The following is a 24,846-nucleotide window of genomic DNA, read 5'->3' as shown; positions in this document are numbered from 1 at the left end:
AGCTTTTAACTGTCTAAGCATCTTTAAGACATTATGCCACTGCAAGTAGTGTAGCAATTCAAGCAGCCCACGATCCAGTTTTTAGAAATCTTATACTAATGTAAATAACTTTTAAAAATCTCCAGACTCCGGAGTACCGTGTACATGTGCATGTGGTGAGGGACATTGTTCCTGTTTTATTGGATACATATCGTGAATTTTAATGGACCAACCCAAATAGTGGTTTTTATGACTTTTTTAATTCATATATGATGTACCAATTACTCTCCAGGATCCCTGGACAGCTCCTATACGAAAGGAGGACAAGACACTACAACAAGACAAGACAAGGAGGTGGTAAAATAAAAATAAACACTTTAGGGTCAAGATACAAAGTAGACGAGCGTAGCGATGCCAACAAATATTGTTTTAATAAAGAAAGTATAGTAAAAATTTCAGATAACGGAAACCCACGATATTTGCTAGGATGCCGTATGGGATGTGTGGGGCGTAGCCCCAGATTTTTTCATACAAGCTCCGTGCATTATTTGATGCATTTTAAAATGTTAATATGTTCCCATTCCCGGCCGATCAGACTATTTTGGGCCGGCCCGGAAAAGGTCAGTCCGCCGCCAAAAGGGGGGGCCGGGGCCGGGTGTGCCCCCCCCCCCCCCTTAAATCCGCACCTGGGGTTGGTAAAATACTGAAACACAAGCCACTTCCTATCGACTCGGCTTGGAGTATTTCTCTGTAGCACATTCGGTAGAGCGTCAGACTAGTAAACAAGAAGTCTTCTTCTTTATTTTTTCACGGGGGCTCCATCAAAGTTGATGTTTATGACCTCGGGGGTCCTATTGCAGAGGCGTGAAAAAGGGGGTTATTTACAGTGAACAGTTTGTTTGTTTTTTTGTGATTTTTGTGCAAGGTATAGATAAAAGATAAAAGTCCCGGGTTCGATTGCTAGCGGATGAATTTAAAAACGATAATGACCTCTGTAACGATGCAATATTCATCGATTACTGAATATACATGTATTACTGATCAATATGAGTGAACCATGTCTGATATTGTTAGTGAAACATTAGATTATTACCGAAAAAATCAAAACATTAGTCTTAAATATTGCAAACGGTCAAACACTGATGGGGTTTGTCGATATAATCTAGTCACGTGGCCCTTAGGGCGAACGGGATTTAGGACGAAACAACCCGTTACCGTGGTGAACGCGCGTAGTTTAGTGTACTCATCATTTTATTGTGTGCGTAGCAGCATATCCTAAGCAGTGAACTACGCGACCACAGTATAGCATGCGCATGCGTTCGTATAATCATCTCCTTTGTAGCAAGGCCTTACACTGAAGGCAGACGATCCTCCGTTAAAAATCGATATAAATTATTGTGAGGAGCTTTTATTCACGAAAAAGGCATCGACACTGTTCCTTTGAACATTTAACCGGTCATCGAGAAGGATGAGTACACCCGCTGACATGCCTAATAGGAACATGGAAACATCAACGTTTCTATCGGAAAAAGAGGTAAATATTCGTTGTAACTAATGAGTGTCAAGCATGTGTTTGTCTGGTAATGTATTTGCCCATGACACCAGTTCTTTGTCTGATGTCTGAAAGTCAGATGAACATCAGCACGTTTGAAATTTTAAAATCTCCAGATAGATCTACACAAATAGTCAAATACGAAATTCTAATTGGCCGAAATATAAGAAGTCTTATTTTTTATATTGGACATGGACAATTCAAAGTGAGGAATAATGGAACAGGTGTCAGTATTGCGATGAATAAACCTCACCAATTGAAGGGGTTAGATAAAGAACATGATTTAAATCTCAGTGTTATACGGTCCGCTAGCACTGAAGATAGCCGACAACGTTTTCCGAGGTATATTGTATCGCGTTAATCATTCATTATATCGGTTCTGTGCTTACCAAACCACACTCCTTCCCTAGTCGAGGCCGATTGGATAATGTATGTTGATATTTAAGAAGATGTTATTGTGTTCCCGGCTTTGACGGTAACTGATGGTGTTAATTTGGTATAAATAAAACACCATGACACATGCATCTTGAGTCACCAGCTGTAGACTTATGCAAGTCTGTGGGTTCCAGAGTCAAAAATTAATTTATAAATTATTTAATTATGTTATTGTGGTGATAAATTGCAGCAACAGTAAACATGTCAATTAGCATGACACCTGTTGCATTGTGTGACAATGATATACATTATAATAGTACAGCAGTGCTGCATATAACAATGATATACATTATAATAGTACAGCAGTTCTGCATATAACAATGATATACATTATAATAGTACAGCAGTGCTGCCTATAACAATGATATACATTATAATAGTACAGCAATGTTGCATATAACAATGATATACATTATAATAGTACAGCAGTGCTGCATATAACAATGATAAACATTATAATAGTACAGCAGTGCTGCATATAACAATGATAAACATTATAATAGTACAGCAGTGCTGCATATAACAATGATGTACATTATAATAGTACAGCAGTGCTGCATATAACAATGATATACACCACAATTATACAGTATGAAACAATGATATACATTATAATAGTACAGCAGTGCTGCATATAACAACGATATACACCACAATTATACAGTATTATCATGTATACATTATAATAGTACAGCAGTGCTGCATATAACAATGATATACATTATAATAGTACAGCAGTGCTGCATATAACAATGATAAACATTATACTAGTACAGCAATGCTGCATATAACAATGATACACATTATAATAGTACAGCAATGCTGCATATAACAATGATATACATTATAATAGTACAGCAATGCTGCATATAACAATGATACACATTATAATAGTACAGCAATGCTGCATATAACAATGATACACATTATAATAGCACAGCAATGCTGCATATAACAATGATATACATTATAATAGTACAGCAGTGCTGCATATAACAATGATCTACATTATCATAGTACAGCAAATTACAAAGGAATACATTACAACAGTACAGCAAATTACAATGGAATACATTACAACAGTACAGCAAATTACAATGGAATACATCACAACATTACAGCAAATTATAATGTAATACATGATAATAGTACATTAAATTACAATGTAATACATTACAACAGTACAACAAATTACAATGTAATACATCACAACAGTACCGCAAATTACAATGGAATACATCACAACAGTACAGCAAATTACAATGGAATACATTACAACAGGAGTACAGCAAATTTCATTGAAATACACTACAATCACACAGTTTGATAAAATGATTTACTTTATAAGATTTAGTGCATAGCATATTAGTGAAATACACTGAGTGAGAACGGTTAAATACAGATATCAAAGATACAATTATAATACATAACAATACATATAGATGAGAAAATTTATTAAAAAAGTGTCTGAAGAAACAGCTGTCACTTTCAACTTAATTATTGCTTTTAGATTCAGTATCCTTGTCCCAATGTACCATTGTCTCATTCAACCAGACTCTTGTTGTCTGTGCAAGCTACAAGTGCAACCAGACTCTTGTTGTCTGCGCAAGCTTAGTCTCGTTCAACCAGACTCTTGTTGTCTGCGCAAGCCATGCCGAATAGAGAGTCTGGTCAAACCCAGTGCTATTGTTTTGTGAAGTCATAGTGAGGCTTACCCTTTTCAACTTTTAAGTCAGAATTTGAGCGGTGCAAAATCGCATTGAATATTTTAATTCATAAAAAAACTTACCTGTCCATAAAGTATCCATGTTTTCACTATATCGAGAAAACCGAGAAAATGCTTCAAATCTCAAAAATGATTTCATGTATTTTCATTGGATATTTTACAATGGATACAAGTCAAGCCAGATTACCTGAGTGAGAACCTGTAGTGTTTTGAATGGTGTACAGGTAAAATCTCCGTCCGGAAAGTAATAACACTGTTCTCTGGTGATGGTAATTTAAAATACTGTATTTTACCAGACTCTTGAATTACAAGTGATCATGCGTCTGGTTGAACGAGACTAACTGTATCATGGTTTTACCATATATACAGTAACCTCCCCTTATTTTTACTTGTGATGTACCTGTAGCACAGTTTGTCCATGACAAATATATACAGTAACCTCCCCTTATTTTTACTTCTGATGTACCTGTAGCACAGTTTGTCCGTGACAAATATATACATAAACCTCCCCTTATTTTTACTTGTGATCCACCTGTAGCACAGTTTGTCCATGACATATATATATACAGTAACCTCCCCTTATTTTTACTTGTGATGTACCTGTAGCACAGTTTGTCCATGACACATATACACAGTAACCTCCCCTTATTTTCATTTGTGATGTACCTGTAGCACAGTTTGTCTGTGACAAATATATACAGTAACCTCCCCTTATTTTTATTTGTGATGTACCTGTAGCACAGTTTGTCCATGACAAATATATACAGTAACCTCCCCTTATTTTTACTTTTGATGTACCTGTAACACAGTTTGTCCATGACAAATATATACAGTAAGCTCCCCTTATTTTCACTTGTGATGTACCTGTAGCACAGTTTGTCCATGACAAATATATACAGTAAGCTCCCTAATTTTTACTTGTGATGTACCTGTAACACAGTTTGTCCGTGACAGCTTCGTTGACCAGGTAGCTCAGTCTGTCAGAGCAAAGTATAACAATTTGAAGGCCAGGGTTTAAATCCTTCAGTATAACAATTTGAAAGCCAGGGTTTAAACTTGTGTAGTCATGCTGATCTTATTTTATTTTATCTCCATTAGTTATATATTTTTCCTTTAAAAATTATTTATAAAAGTTGAAGTCATTCTGGAAAAATTAAGTTTTGAATGCATGGTTTCATTTTTTTTCATGGTGGTAGGGATCTCATTTAATCACAATTTATTCAATCAATACATTCCAACAACTTGTAGTCAAAACTGTGTGACTGAATATTGAATAATATAGCATTGTGATTAACCATAATTAAAATGGATGTAACAGCAAACATGCCATCTGTTTTTATGATGTAATGATTTGTTTGTTTCCGATTGAAAACTCTCAACTTTGCTGGGTATCTACCATAAAGGTAAAATGTAAAAGATTTAACAATGTTTATTATATATTGTAGGGTTCTCCATTCAGCTTAACCCAAATATTTGATAGGGTAGCACTCTTTCACAGATGTCTGTAGAATAGTCAGAAGTTAACACATGAAACACTCCGTTTGTTGGATATGTCATACTTTGAGCTCTGGAGGCAGTTTCGCTAAAAGTCGTAACTTAACACGTAAACATAGACGTAAGTCGAGTTACCATTTTATTTACGTCTACGTCAAGTACGTTTCACGAAGCACCGTAATTTGAACGTAAACGTAGGTTTAGACGTAGACGCAAACGTAACTTACGTCTGGAACTATTTTTGATGGAGATACAGTTTTCCCTAGCAAAAACTAACAGAGTCTGCGCAATACTTACTTCCGTTTCGAAATGTATTGTTTGTTTGCTAAAAAAAAAAAAGGTGGCTTTCTGTAATTTACCAAATAAACAAACTTATGTTTATAAATGATTTAAAAATTGAGTTTTCCTCGCCAGTTTTTTTCGAGTGAATGTCTCTCTTAGTCAACTGAACTATTTGCTCAAGAACAGAAATATCAGGGGTGACCGGACTCACACAACGACCGAACTTACCACAGTCTCCCCTATTGAAATCCTTATAAATTTGATCATATGTATATTCTTTTCTTCACTTTTGTTTTCATCAAAAAAGTATCAAAAGCTGGCATTGCCACGAATGCCTAGGATAGTTTGACAATCGTTTTCGCATCAAGAAAAATAAGATAAGATAGAAAACTTGTTCTTTGTCGACAGATGTCATGTACCTTTGATACATGTCTGTACATTCCTGTTGGCATTGAATAAAGTGTTTTCATTGTAGGCCTGTCAGATTAAAAAAGCCACCCAAGTAAATTAATCATCACATCACCTTGTACCGTCATCAAATACAATGTATGCATATTAACTATAGAGTGATATAGAGGGGGCAGTATGTATACGTTACTTTGTTCTTTATCTAATTGTTGACAGAGGGGTTCTTGATGACTACATATGTATTATTGATCGTTTGACAGTAAAATGATGATAATAGATATAAATAATTGAAAAAATAGAATGCTGTCAATGTCCCTTATCTCAAAGTCAGTATACTCAATTTTTGTGGGATCCCATTATTGTCAGATGCGAAAAAATGAATGTTTTATGAGATAGCAGAATCATTTTTAATGTGTTTGTAACATTCTCGTTATGGAGAAGAAAATAGGCGACGGTAGACGATGTCATGACTATTGACTGTACAAGATAACATAATTCATTCCTTAGATCTCTGATGAACGCAGATTTGATACGCCTGCTTAATTCAATTCTATTTCGTGATTTAATCCGATCCGTAAAAAGTAAACTGTTTTATTTATAAGTAAGATTGGACTGCTGCTTCCTTATAGGTACAACTACATATGTACAAGTTATCAAATTAAATTTTGTAACAATTTGCAATAGAGTTGAGAATAAGTAAATTGAATATAGCGTTTTGTTTTAGGCGTGCCAGAATGGGTAATGCCTTTCTCATCAAGTGAATTTATGACGTCACATCTACGTCATACATTACATCACCTTACATACAACCCTCGGAATAAGCATATTCATTAGACTGATATATAGGGGCGGTACGTTACATCTAGATGTCGACAAACACGTGTTCTCCATAACGATTACTAAGACTGTGCACTCATAGTATTGAATCCTATGACCGTAAAATATAAAAAAAAGTAATTGCAAAAATTCTTTGAATATCAAAAACCCTATGTAAGCTGTATTGCAGTTTTTGACAATATAGAAAAAAACTGCTCCCTTCTAACGTTTGCTCGATTAATATTCCATTGCAAAATAAAAACAAAGGCTATGTTATGTTGTTGTTTAAAGTTACGTTTAACCTTACGTGTACACCAGGGCAGACATAGACTTACACGTAAGTCAGACGTAACTTTACGTTACGACTTTTAGTGAAACTGGTTTTAGACAGAAGTTACGTCTACGTTTACGTCTACGGTGACCTACGACCTTTAGTAAAACTGGGTCCTGGTCTGAAGGGGTGTAAGATGTGCTAGACCACCAAGTTACATTGGTCAGAGTTGCTGTCATGGGCATTGTAAAATAACTGGGCAATGGACAACATTGATTGGACCACAGGTGGTCATATATGAAGCCATGGTCAGTGACCATTGGCAGATGGTCAGTGGTGTTGGCCATTGAAACCGGTCTGATGTGTCCAGTCATACAGGTGGTCAGTGGTGTTGACCATTGAAACTGGTCTGATGTGTCCAGGCATACAGGTGGTCAGTAGTATTGGAAGTGGCAGTCTACATCAGTGCTGATTTATTTATTACTGCTGATACAGGGATAGGACCTAAAACATCTAGGTCAACATCCAAAACCAGTCAATTATCAAGGTCACTCTGACCTTGATGTGTCGAACATGTTTTGACTTTTATCTATTTAGTTGATCTCTTTTTATCTAATTTTAATATTGGTATGATAGACAACCTAATTAAACCAAGGGTAGAGAAATTATCTTGACTTCAGTAATGGAACATAGAGAAATTGTCTTGACTTCAGTAATGGAACGTAGAGAAATTATCTTGACTTCAGTAATGGAACATAGAGAAATTGTCTTGACTATAGTAATGGAACGTAGAGACATTATCTTGACTTCAGTAATGGAACATAGAGAAGTTATCTTGACTTCAGTAATGGAACAGAGAAATTATCTTGACTTCAGTAATGGAACATAGAGAAATTGTCTTGACTATAGTAATGGAACGTAGAGACGTTATCTTGACTTCAGTAATGGAACATAGAGAAATTGTCTTGACTATAGTAATGGAACGTTGAGACATTATCTTGACTTCAGTAATGGCACATAGAGAAGTTATCTTGACTTCAGTAATGGCACGGAGAAATTATCTTGACTTCAGTAATGGAATATAGAGAAATTGTCTTGACTATAGTAATGGAACGTAGAGACGTTATCTTGACTTCAGTAATGGAACATAGAGAAATTATCTTGCCTTCAGTAATGGAACATAGAGAAATTATCTTGCCTTCAGTAATGGAACATAGAGAAATTATCTTGCCTTCAGTAATGGAACATAGAGAAATTATCTTGACTTCAGTAATGGAACATTCCTGAAGCTTGAACAAACCTTTCTGGAGATTAACAAGCACAAAGTGACAGATTATTTTACTAGAAGAACCAATAATAAAGGTTTGCTCAGTAAAATACTGGAATATAACGGCTGAGTAAAATACTGGAATATAACGGCTCAGTAAAATACTAAAAAGCTGGAATATAACGGCTCAGTAAAATACTGGAATATAACGGCGCAGTAAAATACTGGAATATAATGGCACAGTAAAATACTGGAATATAACGGCGCAATAAAATACTGCAATACAATGGCTCAGTAAAATAATCGGCTCAGTAAAATACCGGAATATAACGGCCCAGTAAAATACCGGAATATAACGGCTCAGTAAAATACCGGAATATAACGGCTCAGTAAAATGCTGGAATATACCGTGGCTCAGTAAAATGCTGGAATATACCGGCTCAGTAAAATGCTGGAATATAACGGCTCAGTAAAATGCTGGAATATAACGGCTCAGTAAAATGCCGCAATATGACAGCTCAGTGAAATGCCGCAATATAAAGGCTCAGTAAAATGCTGGCATATAATGGCTCAGTAAAATTCCGGAATATAACAGCCCAGTAAAATACCGGAATATAACGGCTCAGTAAAATACCCGGAATATAATGGCTCAGTAAAATACCGGAATATAACGGCTCAGTAAAAAGCCGGAATATGACAGCTCAGTAAAATACTGGAATATGACCGCTCAGTAAAATACCGGAATATAACGGCTCAGTAAAATGCTGGAATATAACAGCTCAGTAAAATGCCGGAATATGACAGCTCAGTAAAATGCTGGAATATAAAGGCTCAGTAAAATGCTGCAATATAACAGCTCAGTAAAATGCCGGAATATGACAGCTCAGTAAAATGCCGGAATATAACGGCTCAGTAAAATGCCGGAATATAACGGCTCAGTAAAATACTGGAATATAACGGCTCAGTAAAATGCCGGTATATAATGGCAGATTAGGTGGCTTGGTAAACACTGGCTTCAATCACTAAAGTCACCAGAGCATTTTTGGAGCAATTTTCTCCTTGATTCACATCAGTACAATAAACTTGGTTTAATAGGAAGATGCTTTTTAATTTACATTTTACAATGACCTAAAGTTATTTGAACAATTTACAGCATAATAGTCTGGGTCAATAAAATGTGACTTTAAAAATTAGTTTTTATCAATTTTTGTTTATTTTAAATGGTTTTTGTTTTCTTTTTTGGCTTTGTATTCCTTGTAAAAAAAACAACACTGCATGCATGATATGTCACGGTCAGGTTTGAGGGATTTTCCATACATAACTGATATTTCCTGATGATATAACGATCAGGTATGAAAAGTTTCCATAGATGACTGCAGGTATGAAGCTTACAATGTTAACATCTAACGTACAATAAAGGATTTTTCTCCCATTTAACATCCCCTGGATCCTTTCTACGGTACCATCCCCTGGATCCTTTCTACGGTACCGTACCATCCCCTGGATCCTTTCTATGCTACCATCCTCTGGATCCTTGGGTATCCCCTGCCTTGACTTATTAGCCTTTCTTTCATCTTGCCATATAAAATTATTATTATTCATAATGAAAGCACTTCAAATATGTTCACAGAACCAAAATGTGTATTGATTAATGAACTCATTCACCCATAAAGACACATTTGAACTCTTCCAATTCAAAGGTTGGAATAGTTCATGAGGAAATTTCAGGGGTGAATGAGGTAAAATAAAATCCAGCAACAGACCTTAAAATGTACATTGTAAATATGTGGGAAGGGTGGTCATCCACATGTACAATTAACATTGTAAATATGTGGGAAGGGTGGTCATCCACATGTACAATTAACATTGTAGATACGTGGGAAGGGTGGTCATCCACATGTACAATTAACATTGTAAATACGTGGGAAGGGTGGTCATCCACATGTACAATTAACATTGTAAATACGTGGGAAGGGTGGTCATCCACATGTACAATTAACATTGTAAATACGTGGGAAGGGTGGTCATCCACATGTACAATTAACATTGTAAATACGTGGGAAGGGTGGTCATCCACATGTACAATTAACATTGTAAATACGTGGGAAGGGTGGTCATCCACATGTACAATTAACATTGTAAATACGTGGGAAGGGTGGTCATCCACATGTACAATTAACATTGTAAATACGTGGGAAGGGTGGTCATCCACATGTACAATTAACATTGTAAATATGTGGGAAGGGTGGTCATCCACATGTACAATTAACATTGTAAATACGTGGGAAGGGTGGTCATCCACATGTACAATTAACATTGTAAATACGTGGGAAGGGTGGTCATCCACATGTACAATTAACATTGTAAATACGTGGGAAGGGTGGTCATCCACATGTACAATTAACATTGTAAATATGTGGGAAGGGTGGTCATCCACATGTACAATTAACATTGTAAATATGTGGGAAGGGTGGTCATCCACATGTACAATTAACATTGTAAATACGTGGGAAGGGTGGTCATCCACATGTACAATTAACATTGTAAATACGTGGGAAGGGTGGTCATCCACATGTACAATTAACATTGTAAATACGTGGGAAGGGTGGTCATCCACATGTACAATTAACATTGTAAATACGTGGGAAGGGTGGTCATCCACATGTACAATTAACATTGTAAATACGTGGGAAGGGTGGTCATCCACATGTACAATTAACATTGTAAATACGTGGGAAGGGTGGTCATCCACATGTACAATTAACATTGTAAATACGTGGGAAGGGTGGTCATCCACATGTACAATTAACATTGTAAATACGTGGGAAGGGTGGTCATCCACATGTACAATTAACATTGTAAATACGTGGGAAGGGTGGTCATCCACATGTACAATTAACATTGTAAATACGTGGGAAGGGTGGTCATCCACATGTACAATTAACATTGTAAATACGTGGGAAGGGTGGTCATCCACATGTACAATTAACATTGTAAATACGTGGGAAGGGTGGTCATCCACATGTACAATTAACATTGTAAATACGTGGGAAGGGTGGTCATCCACATGTACAATTAACATTGTAAATACGTGGGAAGGGTGGTCATCCACATGTACAATTAACATTGTAAATACGTGGGAAGGGTGGTCATCCACATGTACAATTAACATTGTAAATACGTGGGAAGGGTGGTCATCCACATGTACAATTAACATTGTAAATACGTGGGAAGGGTGGTCATCCACATGTACAATTAACATTGTAAATACGTGGGAAGGGTGGTCATCCACATGTACAATTAACATTGTAAATACGTGGGAAGGGTGGTCATCCACATGTACAATTAACATTGTAAATACGTGGGAAGGGTGGTCATCCACATGTACAATTAACATTGTAAATACGTGGGAAGGGTGGTCATCCACATGTACAATTAACATTGTAAATACGTGGGAAGGGTGGTCATCCACATGTACAATTAACATTGTAAATACGTGGGAAGGGTGGTCATCCACATGTACAATTAACATTGTAAATACGTGGGAAGGGTGGTCATCCACATGTACAATTAACATTGTAAATACGTGGGAAGGGTGGTCATCCACATGTACAATTAACATTGTAAATACGTGGGAAGGGTGGTCATCCACATGTACAATTAACATTGTAAATACGTGGGAAGGGTGGTCATCCACATGTACAATTAACATTGTAAATACGTGGGAAGGGTGGTCATCCACATGTACAATTAACATTGTAAATACGTGGGAAGGGTGGTCATCCACATGTACAATTAACATTGTAAATACGTGGGAAGGGTGGTCATCCACATGTACAATTAACATTGTAAATACGTGGGAAGGGTGGTCATCCACATGTACAATTAACATTGTAAATACGTGGGAAGGGTGGTCATCCACATGTACAATTAACATTGTAAATACGTGGGAAGGGTGGTCATCCACATGTACAATTAACATTGTAAATACGTGGGAAGGGTGGTCATCCACATGTACAATTAACATTGTAAATACGTGGGAAGGGTGGTCATCCACATGTACAATTAACATTGTAAATACGTGGGAAGGGTGGTCATCCACATGTACAATTAACATTGTAAATACGTGGGAAGGGTGGTCATCCACATGTACAATTAACATTGTAAATACGTGGGAAGGGTGGTCATCCACATGTACAATTAACATTGTAAATACGTGGGAAGGGTGGTCATCCACATGTACAATTAACATTGTAAATACGTGGGAAGGGTGGTCATCCACATGTACAATTAACATTGTAAATACGTGGGAAGGGTGGTCATCCACATGTACAATTAACATTGTAAATACGTGGGAAGGGTGGTCATCCACATGTACAATTAACATTGTAAATACGTGGGAAGGGTGGTCATCCACATGTACAATTAACATTGTAAATACGTGGGAAGGGTGGTCATCCACATGTACAATTAACATTGTAAATACGTGGGAAGGGTGGTCATCCACATGTACAATTAACATTGTAAATACGTGGGAAGGGTGGTCATCCACATGTACAATTAACATTGTAAATACGTGGGAAGGGTGGTCATCCACATGTACAATTAACATTGTAAATACGTGGGAAGGGTGGTCATCCACATGTACAATTAACATTGTAAATACGTGGGAAGGGTGGTCATCCACATGTACAATTAACATTGTAAATACGTGGGAAGGGTGGTCATCCACATGTACAATTAACATTGTAAATACGTGGGAAGGGTGGTCATCCACATGTACAATTAACATTGTAAATACGTGGGAAGGGTGGTCATCCACATGTACAATTAACATTGTAAATACGTGGGAAGGGTGGTCATCCACATGTACAATTAACATTGTAAATACGTGGGAAGGGTGGTCATCCACATGTACAATTAACATTGTAAATACGTGGGAAGGGTGGTCATCCACATGTACAATTAACATTGTAAATACGTGGGAAGGGTGGTCATCCACATGTACAATTAACATTGTAAATACGTGGGAAGGGTGGTCATCCACATGTACAATTAACATTGTAAATACGTGGGAAGGGTGGTCATCCACATGTACAATTAACATTGTAAATACGTGGGAAGGGTGGTCATCCACATGTACAATTAACATTGTAAATACGTGGGAAGGGTGGTCATCCACATGTACAATTAACATTGTAAATACGTGGGAAGGGTGGTCATCCACATGTACAATTAACATTGTAAATACGTGGGAAGGGTGGTCATCCACATGTACAATTAACATTGTAAATACGTGGGAAGGGTGGTCATCCACATGTACAATTAACATTGTAAATACGTGGGAAGGGTGGTCATCCACATGTACAATTAACATTGTAAATACGTGGGAAGGGTGGTCATCCACATGTACAATTAACATTGTAAATACGTGGGAAGGGTGGTCATCCACATGTACAATTAACATTGTAAATACGTGGGAAGGGTGGTCATCCACATGTACAATTAACATTGTAAATACGTGGGAAGGGTGGTCATCCACATGTACAATTAACATTGTAAATACGTGGGAAGGGTGGTCATCCACATGTACAATTAACATTGTAAATACGTGGGAAGGGTGGTCATCCACATGTACAATTAACATTGTAAATACGTGGGAAGGGTGGTCATCCACATGTACAATTAACATTGTAAATACGTGGGAAGGGTGGTCATCCACATGTACAATTAACATTGTAAATACGTGGGAAGGGTGGTCATCCACATGTACAATTAACATTGTAAATACGTGGGAAGGGTGGTCATCCACATGTACAATTAACATTGTAAATACGTGGGAAGGGTGGTCATCCACATGTACAATTAACATTGTAAATACGTGGGAAGGGTGGTCATCCACATGTACAATTAACATTGTAAATACGTGGGAAGGGTGGTCATCCACATGTACAATTAACATTGTAAATACGTGGGAAGGGTGGTCATCCACATGTACAATTAACATTGTAAATACGTGGGAAGGGTGGTCATCCACATGTACAATTAACATTGTAAATACGTGGGAAGGGTGGTCATCCACATGTACAATTAACATTGTAAATACGTGGGAAGGGTGGTCATCCACATGTACAATTAACATTGTAAATACGTGGGAAGGGTGGTCATCCACATGTACAATTAACATTGTAAATACGTGGGAAGGGTGGTCATCCACATGTACAATTAACATTGTAAATACGTGGGAAGGGTGGTCATCCACATGTACAATTAACATTGTAAATACGTGGGAAGGGTGGTCATCCACATGTACAATTAACATTGTAAATACGTGGGAAGGGTGGTCATCCACATGTACAATTAACATTGTAAATACGTGGGAAGGGTGGTCATCCACATGTACAATTAACATTGTAAATACGTGGGAAGGGTGGTCATCCACATGTACAATTAACATTGTAAATACGTGGGAAGGGTGGTCATCCACATGTACAATTAACATTGTAAATACGTGGGAAGGGTGGTCATCCACATGTACAATTAACATTGTAAATACGTGGGAAGGGTGGTCATCCACATGTACAATTAACATTGTAAATACGTGGGAAGGGTGGTCATCCACATGTACAATTAACATTGTAAATACGTGGGAAGGGTGGTCATCCACATGTACAATTAACATTGTAAATACGTGGGAAGGGTGGTCATCCACATGTACAATTAACATTGTAAATACGTGGGAAGGGTGGTCATCCACATGTACAATTAACATTGTAAATACGTGGGAAGGGTGGTCATCCACATGTACAATTAACATTGTAAATATGTGGGAAGGGTGGTCATCCACATGTACAATTAACATTGTAAATACGTGGGAAGGGTGGTCATCCACATGTACAATTAACATTGTAATTTCGTGGGAAGGGTGGTCATCCACATGTACAATTGCATATGTGATTGCAGAATAACGGCAGGCATAGTTTTAGATGTGCTTGAGTTTGATAGATAATGAAAGTCTATATATATAGCTGTGTGCTGTTATAAACTCATAATAACTTTACAGGTTTTATTTACTTGTGTTTTTAATGTCCTCTCAGGTGCCAAAGTGATATCAAACCCCTTTCACCACTAGTACTGTAGACCATGAAGGACTCGCCCAGATAAAGGTATCGGTAGAGTCTACTGAAGTTACCCAGGAGTAAATGTGCATTCTTATACCAAATCATTGTTTAATGGTTTACTCAGCTTTACGTACAGATGTTTATTCATGTAACGGAATAATGAATATTGGATAAAACATATAGTAAATATTATGCATGTATAGCTATTTAATACAGCTGTAAGCAAGACGATTTGTTTATAAAATATCAGTATGAAGTGCGCTCCGGGCACGGGTCGCTTATTTCCCGCATCTTATAGAGGGCAGGAGTCCTGACGTTAATCGAAGACAGACCGATATAAAAAAAGTCGATAAAATGTCAGATAAATTCGGACTAGTGTGTTTGTATATGATGGATAGTATAAATTGGGATTCAAATCTGTTTGGAAAAATAATAGAGTCAAAGACCTTTGTAATGTGTTTTCCAGTATACAATAACCCTGGATACATTAAACCGACCCAATGGGGTCAGTATACAGCTGGAGAGTCAATTGGTACTGACATAAGGCCAATAGTGCTACGAGATCACATCATCAGATCTCAAGTCAGTCAAGGGGGTCTGCAGGGATTTGATAGCTTGTTTACTACATTATGGGAATGTATTCCAGGGTTGTTTGTGTGAGCTCTGTAGAATGTTGGGCTGTGGTGGGGCTGTCAGCAAGCTGTGTACAGTATATAGCATAGTATCAAAAAAGCATGATTTGAAGTAAATATTGATAATACTAGATAAATATGAACAAAGGAAATATTTCTATCTATCTATCTATCTATCTATCTGTCTATATGTTATACTCCACAGAGACCAACATTGCTTTAATGTGGAGGGGGTTTAGTATGCATGCAGCAATACTTAGCTTCGGGTAATCCCAGTTGGTAGTTAATATGTATGGAGACCATTGATAAAGTACAAGGAAAATAACAGATCCAGGTAATACCTACTTATAATGTCACGTAAAACCTACGTATAATGTCACATTAAACCTACGTATAATGTCAGGTTAAACCTACGTACAATGTCACGTAAAACCTACATATAATGTCCCGTAAAACCTACTTATAATGTCACGTCAAACCTACGTATAATGTCACGTTAAACCTACGTATAATGTCACGTTAAACCTACGTATAATGTCAAGTTAAATCTACGTATAATGTCACGTAAAACCTACGTATAATGTCACGTTAAACCTACGTATAATGTCACGTTAAATCTACGTATAATGTCACGTAAAACCTACATATAATGTCACGTTAAACCTACGTATAATGTTGAATGTCACGAACTAGGGAAGTGAAAACAAAACAACAAGGTCACAGGTTCAATGTTCTGCATTCTGCTATTTATAATGCAGTTAAAACATGAGGTAATCAGTCCATATTATTAGCTCACCTGGTCCGAAGGTCCAAGGTGAGCTTATGCCATACCGTGGCGTCCGTCGTCTGTACGTCAACAATTTCTTTTAAACGACTTCTTCTCCTTAACCACTAATTGGAATTTTAACTAAATTTGACTGGAAGCTTCCCTAGGTTGTGGGGATTCAAAATTGTACAAATGGTTGGGTTAACCCCCCAGGGTACTGAGGGGCAGGGCCAAAAGGGGACAATTTGGCTATATTGCTATAAATTACTTCTTCACACCTTGGAAACAGTTGAGATCCCCACCCCATAACAATACATAAAATTGCTAGGCATGAAAAATCTAATACAGATATGATACAAGGATTGGCCTTGGGGTCTGGCACATTCCCTTACATCTTATTTGGAGAATATTTTGCCATGATTACTTTTGATATCCAGGTGAGCAATACAGGCCCTATTGGCCTCTTGTACAATGTAAACTTTATTAATGTTATAACAATTATGGAACAAGATTTGGAGTAGCACCAGTATGGTGGTTTCTCCAATGGTGGGATAATCTTATGTCCTATGTGCATGTCCCTCGTCTGGATACCCAAAAGTAGGCAGCGCGATTGAGTAAAATGGGTTACATGGTCATAGTTTCAATCACAACAGGCAAAGGAGCATGTAGTTCTTGTAGTTTATTAGAACTGTTGACAGGTTTTGCCCCTGCAGTTGGTTTCTTTCAGGATCACAGAAGCCCACTGAGGTGAACCGGTCAAAACTTCTTATCATCAACTACAAGAACTACATGCCCCTTGTGAGTGTATATATATAACGTGAAAGTTCTACATTTGTTTTAAAGTTGTTTGTATGAGCTTACAATAAAGTTGTTTGTGTGAGCTACAGTAAAGTTGTTTGTGTGAGCTACGTTGTTTGTGTGAGCTACAGTAAAGTTGTTTGGGTGAGCCACAGTAAATTTGTTTGTGTGAGCTACATTGTTTGGGTGAGCAACAGTAAAGTTGTTTGTGTGAGCTACAGTAAAGTTGTTTGTGTGAGCTACAGTAAAGTTGTTTGTGTGAGCTACAGTAAAGTTGTTTGTGTGAGCTACAGTAAAGTTGTTTGTGTACGTGAGCTTCATTGTTTGTGTGAGCTACAGTAAAGTTGTTTGTGTGAGCTACAGTAAAGTTGTTTGTGTACGTGAGCTACATTGTTTGTGTGAGCTACAGTAAAGGCATAGTTTTAGATGTGCTTGAGTTTGATAGATAATGAAAGTCTATATATAGCTGTGTGCTGTTATAAACTCACTTTACAGGTTTTATTTACTTGTGTTTTTAATGTCCTCTCAGGTGCCAAAGTTATATCAAACCCCTTTCACCACTAGTACTGTAGACCATGAAGGACTCGCCCAGATAAAGGTATCGGTAGAGTCTACTGAAGTTACAGAGGAGTAAATGTGCATTCTTATACCAAATCATTGTTTAATGGTTTACTCAGTTTTACGTACAGATGTTTATTCATGTAACGGAATAATGAATATTGGATAAAACATATAGTAAATATTATGCATGTAAAGCTATTTAATACAGCTGTAGGCAAGACAATTTGTTTATAAAATATCAGTATGAAGTGCGCTCCGGGCACGGGTCGCTTATTTCCCGCATATCATAGAGGGCAGGAGTCCTGACGTTAATCGAAGACAGACCGATATAAAAAAAGTCGATAAAACGGCAGAAAAATTCGGACTAGCGTGTTTGTATATGATGGATAGTATAAATTGGGATTCAAATCTGTTTGGAAAAATAATAGAGTCAAAGACCTTTGTAATGTGTTTTCCAGTATATAATAACCCTGGATACATTAAACCGACCCAATGGGGTCAGTATACAGCTGGAGAGTCAATTGGTACTGACATAAGGCCAATAGTGCTACGAGATCACATCATCAGATCTAACAAAAGTCGGTCAAGGGGGTCTGCAGGGAGTTGATAGCTTGTTTACTACATTATGGGAATGTATTCCAGGGATGTTTGTGTGAGCTCTGTAGAATGTTGGGCTGTGGTGGGGCTGTCAGCAAGCTGTGTACAGTATATAGCATAGTATCAAAAAAGCATGATTTGAAGTAAATATTGATAATACTAGATAAATAAGAACAAAGGAAATATTTCTATCTATCTATCTATCTATCTGTCTATATGTTATACTCCACAGAGACCAACATTGCTTAAATGTGGAGGGGGTTTGGTATGCATGCAGCAATACTTAGCTTCGGGTAATCCCAGTTGGTAGTTAATATGTATGGAGACCATTGATAAAGTACGAGGAAAATTACAGATCCAGGTAATACCTACTTATAATGTCACGTAAAACCTACATATAATGTCACGTTAAACCTACGTATAATGTCACGTTAAACCTACGTATAATGTCACGTAAAACCTACATATAATGTCACGTCAAACCTACGTATAATGTCACGTTAAACCTACGTATAATGTCACGTTAAACCTACGTATAATGTCACGTTAAACCTACGTATAATGTCACGTAAAACCTACATATAATGTCACGTAAAACCTACGTATAATGTCACGTCAAACCTACGTATAATGTCACATAAAACCTACGTATAATGTCAAAATTGTGAAGCAATTGACTCCTCAACCAATCAGCTAGCGGACCGTATATACCAGACAGGATGTGATACTGCAAGGCGAATGGAGCGGTACTTGGCGTAGCGGTAAACCGGGAGAGGAGAATGCCTGCACTACATATATTCTAAAGTTGTTTGTGTGAGCTACAGTAAAGTTGTTTGTGTGAGCTACATTGTTTGTGTGAGCAACAGTAAAGTGTAAAGTTGTTTGTGTGAGCTACAGTAAAGTTGTTTGTGTGAGCTACAGTAAAGTTGTTTGTGTGAGCTACAGTAAAGTTGTTTGTGTGAGCTACAGTAAAGTTGTTTGTGTGAGCTACAGTAAAGTTGTTTGTGTGAGCTACAGTAAAGTTGTTTGTGTGAGCTACAGTAAAGTTGTTTGTGTGAGCTACAGTAAAGTTGTTTGTGTGAGCTACAGTAAAGTTGTTTGTGTGAGCTACAGTAAAGTTGTTTGTGTGAGCTACAGTAAAGTTGTTTGTGTGAGCTACAGTAAAGTTGTTTGTGTGAGCTACAGTAAAGTTGTTTGTGTGAGCTACAGTAAAGTTGTTTGTGTGAGCTACAGTAAAGTTGTTTGTGTGAGCTACAGTAAAGTTGTTTGTGTGAGCTACAGTAAAGTTGTTTGTGTGAGCTACAGTAAAGTTGTTTGTGTGAGCTACAGTAAAGTTGTTTGTGTGAGCTACAGTAAAGTTGTTTGTGTGAGCTACAGTAAAGTTGTTTGTGTGAGCTACAGTAAAGTTGTTTGTGTGAGCTACAGTAAAGTTGTTTGTGTGAGCTACAGTAAAGTTGTTTGTGTGAGCTACAGTAAAGTTGTTTGTGTGAGCTACAGTAAAGTTGTTTGTGTGAGCTACAGTAAAGTTGTTTGTGTGAGCTACAGTAAAGTTGTTTGTGTGAGCTACAGTAAAGTTGTTTGTGTGAGCTACAGTAAAGTTGTTTGTGTGAGCTACAGTAAAGTTGTTTGTGTGAGCTACAGTAAAGTTGTTTGTGTGAGCTACAGTAAAGTTGTTTGTGTGAGCTACAGTAAAGTTGTTTGTGTGAGCTACAGTAAAGTTGTTTGTGTGAGCTACAGTTAAGTTGTTTGTGTGAGCTACGTTGTTTGTGTGACAGTAAAGTTGTTTGTGTGAGCTACAGTAAAGTTGTTTGTGTGAGCTACATTGTTTGTGTGAGCTACAGTAAAGTTGTTTGTGTGAGCTACAGTAAAGTTGTTAGTGTGAGCTACGTTGTTTGTGTGAGCTACAGTAAAGTTGTTTGTGTGAGCTACGTTGTTTGTGTGAGCTACAGTAAAGTTGTTTGAGTGAGCTACGTTGTTTGTGTGAGCTACAGTAAAGTTGTCTGTTCCTTGTTTTCTAGGATTGTTTGTATGAGCATCATTATATAAAGTAAATGTTCTACATTTTCTGGGGTTGTTCGTGTGAGTTACAACAGCAGTAAAGATAAATGTTCCATGTTACCTGGGTTTATGTGTGATGTGTGAGCTACAGTATATGAATTGACTGTGGCACCAGGTAAGGCCAAAACAGATGTGTGTGTTTCCTGTTTCTGCTAGAAAAATAATTAGGATCAGTAGGTGGGCACATTTCTTTTTTAAATAGTTTTACTATATGCTTATATAAAACAGGACTTTAACAGGACTTTAACAGTGCTTATCACTAAATGCTAACAAAAACTTCAGGGTAGGCACAAAAATCTAGGGTCGGTAGGGAAACTGGAAACTCACATATTTGTTCTTTGTTATTGATACACTGTAGATGTCAAAAGGTTAAACATGTAAATGATGATCAATGATAATCAAAGGAGTAAAACAATATCTACTGTTTACTCGTCTGTAACCACAAGGATCTTTCTATATACAAGCACAATAGTTGTTCACATGTACAGCCATTCCGGAGGATTGAACCATGTTTTAGTACACAAAAGTCGTGTTTTGTGTACTGACAAAAGTCGTTTCCCATCAGGTACAGCAGTTGACCTGACCCCATGTGTATACATTGTGTAGTTTGGACAAAATGCACGATATATTTTAGGGTTGAGGCCAATTTTACTATTTTCTTCGATCATTGACATAGTCAGTCCTTTTCATATATGAGAATTGATCCGCATTTGATCTTGATCAAATGAAATAATTTTCATAAAATGCCTGAAACCTGCAGTTGTAAGCCTGGCACAATATGCTTGTTGTATAGGGTTAGCATGAGGCACACACATGTGATTGGATCTATACAGCTGTTTCATTCTTACAGGGGATCACCAATTATACTAGGGGTCAATGGTGTGGAAATCTTAATTGAGACCTGTACTGGGATTGGTTAAAATTAACTGATCAATCTTTGCTTAACCTTACCTAACTGATGATCGATTCATCATCGTTTTAAAGAAAAACATCACAAAATCATCCACGCAGTTGCTATGAGTCACTTTCACCAATAAAATATACCTGCATGCATGTAGTCATCACCTCCTTTCAACACTGAGTCTGTTATTTATAGTCATGTGTGGCTAGGAGCAGGCTTCACAGTAAAGTAATTATGTCATGTGACAATGCCTACACAGCTAGCAGCTGGAAATAAATATGGGGAGACTTTCACTGCTTATTTCCAATTAGCATGTAACAGTGTGATAGGCTTGAAATCAGGGATGACTACTGAAAAATCCATAGTATCTACAGACAAGTATTCTGACTACAATCCGTCATGAATTTTGAAGTCGATTAATCGGTTTATTGGTCTGATTGACCAGCAGTTGACAAAGCAGATTAAACGGAACACAACATCTTGAAACAAAAGGGGAGGTGTGTAAAATCCCTAATTATATACATTTCACATATCAGAAATTAATAATGATTAAAATATGTTTTATGAACCTTGCCACTACTAAAAGAGAATTTTGTGATGTGGCCATTAAGGTAGCATTAAACCTAAAACAATCCACCAGCTGAGTCTACCACCTTGTATCTAAGAGGATGGACATAAAATACACCCCATTAAACTCAGTAATAGATACAGAATGTGGGTAATAGATACAGAATGTGGGTAATAGATACAGAATGTCAGAGGTCAGTAATAGATACAGAATGTCGGTAATAGATACAGAATGTCGAAAGGGAATTACACTGCACCATCTGTTTCCTCCTTCAAAGACTCATCACTGATGCTTTAATTATAAAACGTTGTACATTTATACCTCCACAACTTCATGATTTACTTCAGTCACCTTTACTATCACCAGTTTTCTTTCCGACTCAGTATTGATCCAGTTTAGGTGCAGTTGTTACCTGGACGATCCGTACCATTAGTTTTTACCCCCGTAGGCTCATTGATGTATCCCTTTGTTTTGTCATGGGAGCTGACTACTGTGGAGCCGGTTTTTAGCTCACCTGGCATGAAGCTGTGAGATTATGTGCAGCATCTGTTGTCTGTCCTCCGGGATTGTCTTTACAATCACTTCTTTTACATAACCATCAGGCCTAGTCCTATTTGCTCTGTGGCTTGTTGTGATGTTCTTTTTCATAACCATCAGGCCTAGTCCTATTTGCTCTGTGGCCTGTTGTGATGTTCTTTTACATAACCATTAGTCTAGAGTCCTTTTTGCTCTGTGGCTTGTTGGGGTGATCTTTTACATAACCATCAGTCTAGAGCCGTATTTCCTCTGTGGCTTGTTGTGATGATCTTTTTCATAACCATCAGTCTAGAGTCGTATTTCCTCTGTGGCTTGTTGTGATGATCTTTTACATAACCATCAGGCCTAGTCATATTTGCTCTGTGGCTTGTTGTGATGTTCTTTTACATAACCATCAGGCCTAGTCGTATTTGCTTTGTGGCTTGTTTGTGATGATCTTTTACATAACCATCAATCTAGTCCTATTTGCTCTGTGGCTTGTTGTGATGTTCTTTTACATAACCATCAGTCTAGTCCTATTTGCTCTGAGGCTTGTTGTGATGGTCTTTTACATAACCATCAGGCCTAGTCGTATTTGCTTTGTGGCTTTTTTGTGATGATCTTTTTCATAACCATCAATCTAGTCCTATTTGCTCTGAGGCTTGGTGTGATGTTCTTTTACATAACCATCAGTCTAGTCCTATTTGCTCTGAGGCTTGATGTGATGTTCTTTTACATAACCATCAGTCTAGAGTCCTAGTTGCTCTGTGGCTTGTTGTGATGTTCTTTTACATACCCATCAATCTAGTCCTATTTGCTCTGTGGCTTGTTGTGATGTTCTTTTACATGACCATCAGTCTAGAGTCATATTTGCTCTGTGGCTTGTTGTGATGTTCTTTTACATGACCATCAGTCTAGAGTCATATTTGCTCTGTGGCTTGTTGTGATGTTCTTTTACCTAACCATCAGTCTAGAGTCGTATTTCCTCTGTGGCTTTTTGTGATGATCTTTTACATAACCATCAGGCCTATTTCTATTTGTTCTGTGGCTTGTTTGTGATGATCTTTTTATCAGTCTAGAGTCGTATTTCCTCTGTGGCTTGTTGTGATGGTCTTTTACATAACCATCAGGCCTAGTCGTATTTGCTCTGGGGCTTTTTGTGATGTTCTTTTACATAACCATCAATCTAGTCCTATTTGCTCTGTGGATTGTTGTGATGTTATTTTACATAACCATCAGTCTAGAGTCGTATTTGCTCTGTGGCTTGTTGTGATGTTTTTTTACATAACCATCAATCTAGTCGTATTTGCTTTGTGGCTTGTTGTGAAAATCTTTTACATAACCATCAGTCTAGAGTCGTATTTCCTCTGTGGCTTTTTGTGATGATCTTTTACATAACCATCAGGCCTATTTCTATTTGTTCTGTGGCTTGTTTGTGATGATCTTTTACATAACCATCAGGCCTATTTCTATTTGTTCTGTGGCTTGTTTGTGATGATCTTTTTATCAGTCTAGAGTCGTATTTCCTCTGTGGCTTGTTGTGATGTTCTTTTACATAACCATCAGGCTTGTTGTGATGTTCTTTTACATAACCATCAGTCTAGAGTCCTAGTTGCTCTGTGGCTTGTTGTGATGTTCTTTTACATGACCATCAGTCTAGAGTCATATTTGCTCTGTGGCTTGTTGTGATGTTCTTTTTCATAACCATCAGTCTAGAGTCGTATTTCCTCTGTGGCTTGTTGTGATGTTCTTTTACATAACCATCAATCTAGTCGTATTTGCTTTGTGGCTTGTTTTGATGATCTTTTACATAACCATCAGGCCTATTTCTATTTGTTCTGTGGCTTGTTTGTGATGATCTTTTTATCAGTCTAGAGTCGTATTTCCTCTGTGGCTTGTTGTGATGATCTTTTACATACCCATCAGGCCTAGTCATATTTGCTCTGTGGCTTGTTGCGATGTTCTTTTACATAACCATCAGGCCTAGTCCTATTTGCTCTGTGGCTTGTTGTGATGTTCTTTTTCATAACCATCAATCTAGTCCTATTTGCTCTGAGGCTTGGTGTGATGTTCTTTTACATAACCATCAGTCTAGTCC

At 37.4% G+C, this 24,846-nt stretch overlaps 1 protein-coding gene across 1 annotated transcript in view; it reads left to right on the top strand.

Moving 5' to 3' along the window:
• The first annotated feature begins 1,305 nt into the window (after window positions 1-1,305).
• Window positions 1,306-24,846, top strand: part of LOC110454090 (sodium- and chloride-dependent glycine transporter 1-like) — a 69,435-nt gene continuing 45,894 nt past the window's right edge. Inside the window, exon 1 of the mRNA XM_021503439.1 lies at window positions 1,306-1,513. Coding sequence (XP_021359114.1) covers window positions 1,448-1,513 — 66 coding nt within the window. The 5' untranslated portion in view covers window positions 1,306-1,447. The remainder of the gene's footprint in view (window positions 1,514-24,846) is intronic.

The sequence above is a fragment of the Mizuhopecten yessoensis genome, unplaced genomic scaffold (assembly GCF_002113885.1).
Source record: "Mizuhopecten yessoensis strain PY_sf001 unplaced genomic scaffold, ASM211388v2 scaffold7669, whole genome shotgun sequence".
Lineage (NCBI taxonomy): Eukaryota > Metazoa > Mollusca > Bivalvia > Pectinida > Pectinidae > Mizuhopecten > Mizuhopecten yessoensis.
The sequence above is the reverse complement of the archived record's forward strand: the minus strand, read 5'-3'. Positions and strand labels throughout refer to the sequence as shown.